Source organism: Chenopodium album, chromosome 22, assembly GCF_948465745.1.
Source record: "Chenopodium album chromosome 22, dcCheAlbu1.1, whole genome shotgun sequence".
Lineage (NCBI taxonomy): Eukaryota > Viridiplantae > Streptophyta > Magnoliopsida > Caryophyllales > Amaranthaceae > Chenopodium > Chenopodium album.
The window spans coordinates 30765004-30778056 of NC_137855.1; the positions used below are offsets into that span (position 1 = coordinate 30765004).

Genomic DNA, 13053 nt, shown 5'->3' on the forward strand with positions numbered 1-13053 from the left:
AAGTTAATGCATATAGTTTTTCAATATTTAATGCTATGGTATGATTTGGCGACGACACATCATATGCCAAATGGCAAAATTGTTGACACATGGCAAAACATCATGTCTTTCCATGAGTTTTAATATATATATTGATAAGTTTGTTTAATAAAAGAGATATATATATATATATATATATATATATATACGTTGTTTTTTTTAATACAATATAAATAAATTTTTTTATATGAGTATTAGGGCCCCATTTTTCAGACTAGAACAAGGCATCAAAATTGTTCAAGACGACCCTGCTTATACTCCTCAAGTTGGTTTGGATGCAGAAGAACAACGACAATTTTGGGAGGACTTGGATGAGGTGGTACAAGGTGTACCCTACACAAAGAAATTAAATATATTGGAGGTGATTTAAATGGGTATGTTGGGGTAAGTCGAGATGGCTTCGAAAGTGTCCAATCTGTCCATGGAGGCTTTGGGTATGGGAAGAGAGACGCAGGTGGTGAGACCCTAATATTGATTTTGCCCAGTCATATGACTTAATTTTGGCGTGGTTTAAGAAGCGGGATTTCCACTTGATAACTTTCCGGAGTGGAGCAAATGCAACACAATAAGATATCCTACTCACAAAGAGCACGGATAGGAAAAGTTGCATAAGCTGCAAGGTCATCCCAAGGGAGAGTGTGGCCACCCAACATCGGCTATTTGTTATGACTATTCGTATGAAAGATAAAGCGAAGAAAAAGGTGATACAAGAGGAGGTTGTATTTCTCTTTTTTATTTATTTTAATCTAAAATTGTTGATATTTAAAATAAAATTGTCAATTCTGGATATGAAAAACGTTAAAAGGAAAAAGAGAAAGAGAATACAAGGGTTGAAATCTCAAAGAGGAGCTAAAAATTAACAATTTTTTTTACAGTCTTATAATTGTCCTTTACAAATTTTTAGGGCCTAATTTTTGTAGTTAGCACAGGGTGTCTAAATTACCGGAGACAACCCTGTTTAACTCCTTCAAAATTAATTGTGTTAAACAAAAGCTTGTTATTATGTGCATTAAAAACATTGTAGTAAATTAGCAAATGTTGTAGGACTAATTGCTCTTGATCATGAGGTACTATTTCTTTAGTAGGCGAACTAGTTATTTCTTTTTTCAACTTCGTTGATATAGTAGAGAGCTTATACTTACCTTCGGCTTCATCCTAATTTACCTCACATCCCACGAGCTGGTTCCAGGGTTTACCACTTGATCTTTAAACTCTAGTCAAAGAATAGTAATGACATGACACTCTATCTCACACTCTTCTTTAGAATAATTTTCTAAAAGAATGAGGTAAGACTTTGACACTTCCAAATCCAAACCCTCCAGACCTTAGTCTACTAGCTCAAGACCTGGCGATGATTCGTGGAGATTGATCGGTCGACATGGAATCATCGCTTAAGTTTTCTTTCCTATTTTTCTCTAAATTATGTTCTTCTAGAATTACCTAGCTTCAAAAACTCCTATATTATCACACGATTTGAATATTATTGCTAGGTAGATCACTGGATGATGCACCCCTACTGATTGTTCAACTCGAAGATCATCTTCTAGTTGCACAACCATGAAGGAATGGTTTTCAACACTCCCCTCCCCCCTATAATACTTCTTCGTCCAACTCAACTTGCATCGCATGAACTTGACTACCAAGAATCTTTCTGATTATTTTTGCCTTTTTCATAGACTTCTTGTAATCCATGTATATTTAAACGTTTTATAAATTAATTAAATAAATTGTAAAGCTAAGTTTGAGACATTCATGGTTAATTATTATTATAAAGGTAGTTATGCATCATTTCCCATCAATTATTTTTTATAAGTAACTTTGGAACATTTTGATTTAATAACTAAATTTTAAGGCAACTTTAATTAATTAAAAAAGCAATTTAAAGTCAATGCGATTCAATAAAGCTACTTTGAAAGTCAACAATTCTAATTTGAGTATGGTGAGGAGTCATTAAGGTTAAATTAGGAAAGAGTGGGATGAAGGGTTTAGGGTGAAGAGGTATAAATCTTCTATTAACCTATACTAAAAGCGAATCATTCCATGACACTTGTCATTATCTTGTGAAAAAATTTCCCGCCTTTTTCACTTATATTTTCTTTTGACAAAATCTATAAGTAAATTAAACTATTATACGTTATGATATTTTCTTTCCAGTTTGACAATCATATTACATATATACCCAAATGAAATAATTTTTAATATATATCTTTTGGTTACTAGCTACTTTATGTAGTATTTTGTAATATTATTGTAAAAAAATATTTAAGAACCATGCATTGCATGGGTTTATAACCTAGTACCCACCTAAAGACAAAAATCAAACTTTGCCAAAGGTGAATCAAATCCAAGGTAAACTATCTCTCGATCTCCTCCTCTCAATTTCTCTCTTATTTTTCCCCTCCCTTTCACTCACCTCACACACGCACACCCACACGAGTGGCCGACCACCACCTGTAGCACAGCCTCGGCCGGACATCCTTTCCACTCCCCTCTTCTTACGTGGGTGTTGTGTTGATTATAAAAAAAATTATCTATTCTTAAATTTGACTTCAGCTTTAGGATTATTAATTTTAGGATGTTTAATACATTTCTTTATTTGCATTGTGTCAAAAAAAATATATTTCTTTATGAATTTATGATAGATTATGCTTTTCAAATTTTATTTTAGAGTAAAAAACCTCAAACTATGAAACCCTAGTTTGTGAAATTGATGATCGAGTAATGATGGGAAATTAACATTGTTGGTTTAGATTACTAAATTAATGATTTTATAACAAACTACAACAAATTTTTTTATTTATGCGGGAAATTTATTGAATAAGCTAATTTTTTTGTTTTAAAGAAGGAATTTTAATCACACATTAATTGGGTGTATAACTAAGGGTTCTAAACTAATTTACAGCATCTTTAAAGGGATTTAAAGGTTTTTTTAAACAAGTTTATATTGCCACAAATTGTTTAAGAATGGGAATTATTGCACTTCAGTATTTATTAGTTGTAAGATAATGCGAATGGAGTGATTAATCTCATGCAGTAGTGGCGATCTTGTGTTCATATTCGAGGTACGTACGCGTACAAGGAATAATTTAAGCGTGTGGAAGCGTGCTAGGTTTTATTTGGTAGATATCGATAGGAATGGCAACGGGTCGGATTCGGGTCGGATCTTACAAGGTCCAAATTCGACCCGATTGATAACCGGACCCTATAGTGAGCTCCGAGTCCGCCTCCGAATCCGAACCAACCACATCCGAATCCACTCCAATCGGAGTCTTGGACCTCCGAATTCAGATTTGAATCCGACAAATTTCAATTAAATCATCCGATTTGGCGATTTTTTCCTAGTACCTCTGAAGGTTTAATCCAGTAAAAGAAAATTGTGCTTAAATAAACATGAAAAATAAAGGTAAAATGAAAAGAGCCTGAAATAACTTGTAATTCAATTTGTTAAATTTATACATATCACATATATGATTCAAAAAAAAAAAGAATACATACGAAATTCATATTTGAAGTACAAACTATTTACATAAAAATCTAGATCAAGACTAAGTGTAGGCTTTGATATTTGAGTCTTTGGTATCTCTGGTGAATACTTCATATATTGATTCTAATTGTATGACTGGTAATGCATGTGTGGGTGAGTAAATCAAAGAGTAGAAGCCCATTTGTTGGAATTTTATTCACGAGAAATGAGGGAAGTTAATCACGTTATGGAAGAATGAGTAAATCTGTTTCATGGAAAATAAGGAGAGAGAAATCTAGAGAAAGAGATGGTGTAAGTGTAAGAGAGAGAAAATAAAAAAAAATAAAAAAGAGGAATGTGGCGGCATTTTGAGACATGATCTTCTTATTACATTTGGTACTTAACGATTTATTTATTAAAACATGAAATTATTATTAGCATGATTATGAGCATGTTTAATAAAACTAATTGTTTAATTGGGTTTGTAGAAAAAGAATTGTAGCATGGTTCATATTTTATTTATTAGTGCATCTGCATGAGGGATTGAGCTAAATTGAAGAAAGTGCTTATGCACAATTATTGAGCTATTTTATATAAGTACCTCCGACACGATGTTAGGATATTGAGTGTTTTATAAACACAAGGTGTTTATACACCGAGGTACCTTTAAATGGGTTCAACATTAAATATTGATGATCACTAATAAGGGTGAACATGGTTTGGTTTGGTGCGGTTTGAGTTCATACCAAACCGTAATAATACGGTTTGGTCAATTTTTCAAACCAAACCATATTAGTATTGAAACCAAACCAAACCAAACCAAACCAAACCGTAATAATACGGTTTGGTGCGGTTTGGTTTGCGGTTTATGATAAGATTACATTTTTTGTTCAAAAATGTCAAATACTTCATTATTTATAATAAAGTTTAAATAATTAGCCCAAACTAATTAAATTGTACTACAAAGTTACAATAAAAAAATAACAATAAACTAATCAAGTGCTAACAAATAATAAAAATAATACTTGTACAAAACAATCATGAATTCATAATACATTCGTAAAAAAAATATATTCATATGGAGTACTACATTATAATCATTAATAATGGAGTAGTATTCACCGTATAGTTTTTATCTATTTTTCATGTTTTTTTATTTATTTTTTTATTTTTTTAATATATATTAATTAAATTTTTTTAATTTAAAAATTATATAAATATTAAAATACGGTTTATTGGTTTACGGTTTGGTTTGGTTAATAATTTTTGCAAAACCAAACCATAAACCATATTTACAAAAAAATCGTAACCAAACCATAATTTTATAAACCGTAAACCAAATCAAACTGCTAAAATACGGTTTTGTTACGGTTCGGACCAAACTGTGTACAGGCCTAATCACTAATAATTCAAGAATTAACTCAAAATTGTTGAATGCTTGAATTGGACGATTATTGTATTGATTGGTTATTTTGTTGTATGAGAGTCATTACCAAGTCTAAAATAACTCTTGGACTGTACGTATACACCTGGAGATTGAGATAGGAGTATGAACATATGGGAAGAGTTATAGGGTTTTATATTTGACAATGTCTTCTACTAGGGGTACAAAACATTGTACTTTCCTTTTTATTATGGGTAGGGACATCCGTGACTTTAATTATAATTGGTTAGCTTGATACTAGCACGACTAGCTTTCGTTGCTAGCAGTGGCGAAGCCAGGATATGTAAGTCGGGGGGACAAATTTCAGATGTTTTGTAAATCGACAAAAATTTTAAGAAAAATAAATTGTTTAATTTATATATTTGAAATCGCATATGAGATATGATAATTATTCTAATATGGTAAAAGAGGAGTTCTTAAAACTTTCATTGCATATTAAAAAAAGGCTAAATTGGCATCAACACTCTGAAATATGGCTTGGGTGCACCCACCACCCTGTACTTTACTTAGTGGCCAAAACACCACGAACCAATAACTCGGGTGCAAAGTGCACCTTTAGTGAGTTTTCCGGCCACCTTTCTTGCTTGAGCCGGTGAGTTTTTTTTATTTGCATGCCGAAAAATGTCCTGTACAGGTTTTGGGAGTCATTTTGACCCTAAAGGATCTAAATTGAGCTCGAAACAAGCAAAAAAAATAGCATACATGATTTGTTTAGCGTGTTATAAATATCTCGATTAGCATGTCATTGTTTTTTAAACCGAATTGAGACATTTATGCAAATTTTTTGCTTGTTTCGAGCTCAATTTGGACTCTTAAGAGTCAATTGACCCCCAAAACCTTTACAGGATATTTTTCGGCACGCAAATCGAAAAAATTCACCGGCTCTGGCAAGAATGGTAGCCAAAAAAACTCACTATGCTAAAGGTGCACTTTGCATCCAAGTCATTAGTTTGTGGTGTTATGACTACTAAATAAAGCACAGGGTGCTGGGTGCACCCAAGCCATAGTTTAGAGTTTTGACACCAATCTTGCCTTAAAAAAATTTTATCAACTGAAAAAAGAAATTGTTGTCGAAAAACCCCAATTTTAAGTTATGTAATCCCCAATAATCAAAAAATGGGATTCACCAAATACTAAGAATTTAAACAAATTGATTATAAATGCAAAGGGATTTGGGTTACATTTGAAAAAAAAAATAAACACAACTTTCTTTGACTAATGAAATTATTACAATGTATTTAATAAAAATAATATTTGAAACTTAGTTCCAAACAATTAAAAAAATATAGAATGTAGGCACACATCATTAAAGAGATTAAAAAAAATACGGAGATGTGTATTCATTACAAATAGTTGAATAACACATTAGTAATCACTATCAACACGGAGGTACTTGATTAAATAGTTAAATGAGAGTAGTTAGAAGTTTGAAGCTTATAATACTTTGTATATATAAATTATATACTATAAAATGAAATCCAAAACTGGTTAAAAAAAAAAAAAAAAAAAAAAAAAAAAAAAAAAAAAAAAGTTAAATGGGAGCACTTTGTATATAAACTATAAAATGAAATAAAAATAATGTCCAAAAAAAAAAAAAAGAACTAAAAAAGAGTTTGAATGGGTAAAGAATCGAACCTGGGAGCTAATATGGAAGCAAGCCTAAATTTAAAGCCCACCAACCACTAGACCATATTTTACCTTTGTGATACATGTTGTATATGTACTATTTTTTTTTCTTATTTACTGCATCACATCAGTTTAAGTTAGAGTAAATCGATTTTTTTAAAAAAAAAAAAAAAAATAGGGGGACAGCTATCCCCCCGTGTTCCAACGTGGCTCCGCCACTAGTTGCTAGTCCCCTTTTATAGAGCAGTTGAGCAAAGGAACTCGTTCGATGCATAACCAAAATAAATAAATTGTTATGTCGTTGTGGCTATTGAATGTGTGTTGAGCTCAGGGGCTAAAGGTAATTTTTGATGATGATATGATGTATTAATGCTAGTGTGTTTCCTTTACATTTATGTACTAAACTTTGCTAATTTTGTAATGTGTATGTGTTTGGTCTTGTCTTTATCTTGGCCCTATAATGAGTAGTAGGGACAATTTAAAGAGAAGATGCATCATATTCATGTTGGGGATTGAGCGAAGAGAGAATCATGTTTATCTTGTCTACTTGTACATGTGATTTATCTTCAGTTATTGAATAAGTATTGCTTATTATTGGGACTAACATTGTTTTTTCAAAATTGGTTTGGTTTTAAAAGGGCCTGTAATGGATTCAAGTTGTAGGTTTGACTTTGTTTCACTTTTGGTTTGACTTTACTTTACTTGGTTTGACTTAGGGCCTGTTCATATTTACTTATTTTCAGTTCAGTTCAGTTCAGTTCAGCTCCAATCAGTTCAGTTCAGTTCAGCTCTAATCAGTTCAGTTCAGTTCAGTTCAGCTCAATTCTTATTTTTTTTGTTTTAGATGTTTTAGCATATTACAACGACAATAACAATAATAATAATAATAATAATAATAATAATAATAATAATAATAATAATAATAACAACAACAATAATAACAATAATAATAACAATAATAATGTTATTATTGCTCCATTAACTTAATTACTTCTATTTTTCACTTGGGATAACATTTTGATTAGTGGGTATGCAATTTTTCACTTCATTTATTAGATTTTAAATTATATTCGTCGTTCAAAATGGTCACATGTTTTTTTTATAGTTGAACTTATTGACAAAATGAGAGTACTACACAACAGTTACTAGCTTTCATAATCAGTTAGTTCTTCGTCTTCTTCTTCTTCATTAAGTTGCTCCATTACCTCAGCATTCCTCTGAATTGACTCCCATATTTGATCAGTTATTTGGTTTCGTACAATATCCATAATTGCTTTTCTGTTATCATCGTACATAGTATGATCGTCTGTTGGTCCCATGACTTCAACTTGGTGCGTGAATGGAATCCCTAGTTCATGTAAACGAACAAAATTGTGTAGAGTACAACAAGCAACGATTATTTGCAACTGATAACAAAAGTCCATTTGCGGCATCGAATTAGGTTGTAGAACCTTCCACCTATTTTTCAGAACCGCAAAAATCCTCTCAATTACATTTCGACAAGAAGACTGTAAGTAATTGAATTGCTCAATCTTTCCTCGTGGAGGACCTGTTCTCTTGAAATCAGGCAAATGATACCTCACATCAGGTCCTCCATGTGGACTCAAGTACCCGAGTGTATTAGGATACGCTGAATCGACCACATAGTATTTTCCTGTACAACAATCATAATGTTAGTTAACCAAAGTAATGCATTTTTCTATCTTATTCATCGCAATGTAACTTAGTTTGTACCAGACGGTGGATGAGGGAATCCCATTACTGCATCTTCTAAACTTCGCCTCCAAACAGTTGTATCATGTGCACTGCCTTTATAACCTACATTGATGTGAGTAAACAACATGTTATGTGAACACACAGCCATCAGATTCCATGATTTGCCCCCTTTTCGATCTCTAAAGGCCTTGCCTACAGCATCTGCAACAACTGCATGTATAAGGGTGCCGTCTATGGAACCAACACAATCCTACGAACAAAAGTATATGGTCATTACATGGACATTATACATGTAGGTAAATTTAATGTGAATAAGTACCTTAAAGAAAAGCCAGTATTTGTTGTTATTTTGAATTTCAGGAGGTGTTTCATTCAAACTTTGATATGGTCGAATTATTTGAGTTGACAATGTCTGCAATGCCTCTAATACCTCGTGGAAATACTTCGAAATAGTAGCTATACTGTGTTGAAATCTTTTAGCAGCATCACGAACGGAAGCAGGTTTGGCAAGCATGTACAAACATATCCCCAGTTGCTCCTCAATGCCTACATGTTTACCATTACCATCTCTCAACAATTGTTGTTCTCTAAGAGTATTAGCAAGACTTATAAATATTTCTCTACTAAGCCGAAGTTGTTCTTTGCACAAATTATGATGGCCTGTCAGCATCCTATGTATCCATTGACTTCCAGTTTCCCCACCAACATGCAAAGGTATCCGTTCAACTTGGGACGTCAATCTCCTTAGCTCATGCAATGTTATACGTGTCAAACTTTCTTCTACCAAATCATCATATTCTACATAACCGACAAAACATTTATTGCAAATTGCTTTAGACAAGCTTAAAAAAACGAGGAATTGAAAAGAAATAACTTGGACTCATAATGGTAACAAAAGTTAATACAAACACACATAATATAAATAACGGTTTTTTCACCAAATGCCCTTGAACTTTTCAAAAATTCACCAAATACCCTTAAGTTTTTCAAAATTCACCAAATACCACTGACGTTTGTTAATATTCACACCGTGACCTCCTGACGTTAAAGTTCCATTAGCAATAAAATTTAATTCACCAAATGCCCTAAATTTGTTAAATAATTACACAAAATACCCTTATTTTTAAAAGTACAACGTCTAGTTTGAAATTTAAGGAAACTAGCCGTTAGTTTTGATTCTCAACCTTTTTTTGCATAAATACTCGATACAAAACATCCCTCTTATTTGCTTAACTACAAATTTTTAACACCATGAGTTATCAATCTAAATCATCCTCCTCAATATATGAGTACTTTATGTAAGAGTTGCAAACATCCTCCTCAATGTATGAGTTTTCAATCTTGATTCTCAACATGATTTATTTGCAACTCTTACACAAAAGTACTCATACATTAAGGAGGGGGATTTAGATTAATAACTCATGGTGTTAAAAATTTGTGATTAAGAAAATAAGAGGGATTCTTAGTATCGAGTATTTATGCAAAAAAAGGTTGAGAATCAAAACTAACGGCTAGTTTCCTTAAATTTCAAACTAGACGTTGTACTTCTAAAAATAAGGGTATTTTGTGTAATTATTTAACAAATTTAGGGCATTTGGTGAATTAAATTTTATTGCTAACGGAACTTTAACGTCAGGAGGTCACGGTGTGAATATTAACAAACGTCGGTGGTATTTGGTGAATTTTGAAAAACTTGAGGGTATTTGGTGAATTTTTGAAAAGTTCAAGGGCATTTGGTGAAAAAACCGTATAAATAATTTAGACGAAATCATCCGATCATATTACACAAACATAAGTTATAACTGAAATCCATAATGAAAATATGATCATAAACATAAAACTAGCCATAAAGTTACACAATTATTTCAACTTAAAATACTAGTTTTCATAGAATCCTTCCTCAAGCAATGAAGTAAATGAAGTGTCTGGCTTATACGCATCATCTTCAAGTTTACAATTTCCTTAAGAAATGAAGTCTCCCTCCATCAAAACGCAAAGAGTGAAAAGATCGATAGCACCGGGAGTACTACGAAAGCTATCAAGAATATCCACAACAAAGGCTTCCCCATACTTTTCAACAATCCCCATAGACTCCAAGATATTGAGAACTTCATCAAAAGGGTTTTTGGGTTTAGAAGATTGACTTAGAGAGGATCGCTTCAATTGATCAAGACATGCATCAATATCCTCTTCCCTGGACCTTTTACTAGATATCCTAGAGGGCTGATTGTCAAGGTCTTTACGCTTTTTTGTTTCACTAGGAACGATACAAGCCTGGATGTCATTGTTGTGGGTTCCGATTTCATGATCATTATCAGAGTCACAAGATGCTTTAGCTTCAACACTCAAAACTTCCTTCTGTTTCAGTTTCATCCCAAGTGATGCTGGTGTAAAAGATCTATCACCCTTTGCATACCCACTAATCAAAATGTTATCCCATTCCGCCTCATTCTCTAATGGAATCTTAAGAAAAGTATTTGCTATGGATCTATATCGCTGAAAAAAGATAACGTTTTACAGAAGTATATTAGTTGAAGGGAAAAATATATGTCTATAATATACAAATTAAATAATAAGAATAGTTAACAAATACCTTAACAAAGGCTTGCCATTTTTCAGAATGAACATCAACTTCAGGGCAATTATTATTGCTCCATCCAATACCAGTCCAGTTCTTTAATTCATTCCAAGCTTTGTGTTTCTTTTTCATATTCGTGAACCAATTCATAATAGAAACGGGTGTAAAGTTCTTTCCAGTTCGGGTGTTTAAAGTTCTAGCAACAACATCCCAATCAGTTTTCCCACCAGCTGGGGAGACATGGTCCGGCAGAATTCCCAAAAGTATGGTCACAATATCCGAAGTGAAAGATGCCCGTTCGGTACTCATTGCAAACAAGATATGGCTAAACAACATCCAAAGTGAAAGTCAAATTAATAAAAAAATATGCATATTAACAAATGTATATTTTAATTTTTAAATACATGTCTGGTCAATCAAGACCTTTTATATTTGTTAGTGTACCCAAAGGCAGTTATTTGTTTATTTGACATTTTTTTTCTTCACTATTTATAATTAAATCTAATGCTAATATAAAAATATAAACTCTATTAAAAATTACCGTGCATGGCACGGCACCTACCTAGTAGGCTAGTATGTACCTTTTATTTTTTGAAAGAAGGCTAGTATGTACCTAAATTAAACGCTACAACTAAATAGAAACGGAAGAAGTACATTTTTAATTAAATGTGTCGCATTTCTATTGAAAAAAATATTAAAAAAAAAGTTAATAAGAATTAAAAAAAAAAAACCCCAAATAGCAGCCCCTTCCCTCTAAACCACCATCCATTCCGATCCCTCTTCCCTAAAACCACCTCCAAATTTCTCAACAATAAACCAAAATTCAATCAACCCAAAAAAATGCATATATCATCAAGCAATAATACAAGAATAGCAGATGAATATTAAGGGAATTCGTATGCCTTCTTTTCGCGAGCAATACAAGAGGTTGAGAGAGTGGTTTTGCGAGTGGGGTGGTTTTGCAAATGGAAGGGGTTCTGTTAAGGCAATTTCGCGGTGAACGAAATCACAAATTCAAGCTCCAAAACCCTAATTTCAATGGACGAAGACAACATTTTGGAGAGAGAAAGATCATACCAAATCTGCAATAGATGAAGGATTGCAGATTGAAGAAGTCGAAGGTTTACCCAAGTATACCGATAATGATCATTATGCTATGTAATTTTTCGATTTTCAATTTCACTAATTCTTTCACTGTTACTGAATTTGATACTAATGCTCCGTATTACATGAAGCAGAGCACAAATACTTTTAGCCATGTTGTGATTTGATACGTTCCCCAATTTTCTCATGAAGCAGAGCATGTGAATTTCAACAGTAGCATATTGAATTTTAAGGTGGAACATGCAACGATGGCAACACAACACCAAATGCAAATACTAATGGATCTATACTTATTTTTTCATGGCTACATTCATAATTTTTTCATGGCTTCCATTAATATTCAAGAACAAAAAAACGACATTGGGTATGGGTTTAGCAAAATTTGACAATTAAAGTTAATTCAATGTTAAAATCCACAACAAATCACAACAAACTTAGACCACAAAAATATAATTCGGCATGGAAATTAAAGGGATTAGATCAAACCTTGTTTAGCAGAAAAATTTAGTAATTCGCTCGAGAAATTTGAAAGAAACCTTGCTCCTTGATAGTTGAGACTTGAGAGGAGGGATCGCTGAAATTGGTTACTCAAGAGAAAATTTAAAGAAACGATTTTTTTTATAATTAAAGAAAGTAGGGTTTTTTTTTTTTTTTGTTTGAGAAACCGTAGCATAAGACTACAGTAAAATATTGAAAAATTCTTTTTATCTATATATATATATATATATATATATATATATATATATATATATATATATATATTTGAAATATAATACATAAAAATTTAATAATATAATAATTTAAAATATAATAATTTAAAATACAGAGTTATCATTAATTTTCATAAACATTTTCATATATTTTTATGCATTTTAACTTTTCAGTTTAGTTCAGTTCAGCTCCAATCAGTTCAGTTCAGTTCAGTTCAGCTCAGTTCAGTAAATATGAACAGGCTCTTAATTAGACTTAGTGTTTATTTTTACATGGACTTTGACTTGGTTTGAAAGCTAAGGTTTTGAAAAGTCTTCGGTTGTGTGTCTTTGATAAAATGTCTTAGCCGTTATTATGGTGAAAGTAATGTCT

At 32.2% G+C, this 13053-nt stretch overlaps 2 protein-coding genes across 2 annotated transcripts; both read right to left on the reverse strand.

Moving 5' to 3' along the window:
• Positions 1-7717: 7717 nt before the first annotated feature.
• On the reverse strand, positions 7718-8958 carry LOC145604173 (uncharacterized). Its single transcript, XM_081660118.1, has 3 exons — positions 8608-8958; positions 8307-8538; positions 7718-8226 (listed from the first exon to the last, which is right to left on the reverse strand). Exons 1-3 carry the CDS (start codon positions 8956-8958, stop codon positions 7718-7720), a joined length of 1092 nt encoding a protein of 363 aa, XP_081516244.1.
• A 1292-nt stretch (positions 8959-10250) lies between these two features.
• On the reverse strand, positions 10251-11175 carry LOC145604174 (uncharacterized). Its single transcript, XM_081660119.1, has 2 exons — positions 10882-11175; positions 10251-10784 (listed from the first exon to the last, which is right to left on the reverse strand). The coding sequence occupies exons 1-2, from the start codon at positions 11173-11175 to the stop codon at positions 10251-10253; spliced, it is 828 nt and encodes a 275-aa protein (XP_081516245.1).
• Between the last annotated feature and the right edge of the window lie 1878 nt (positions 11176-13053).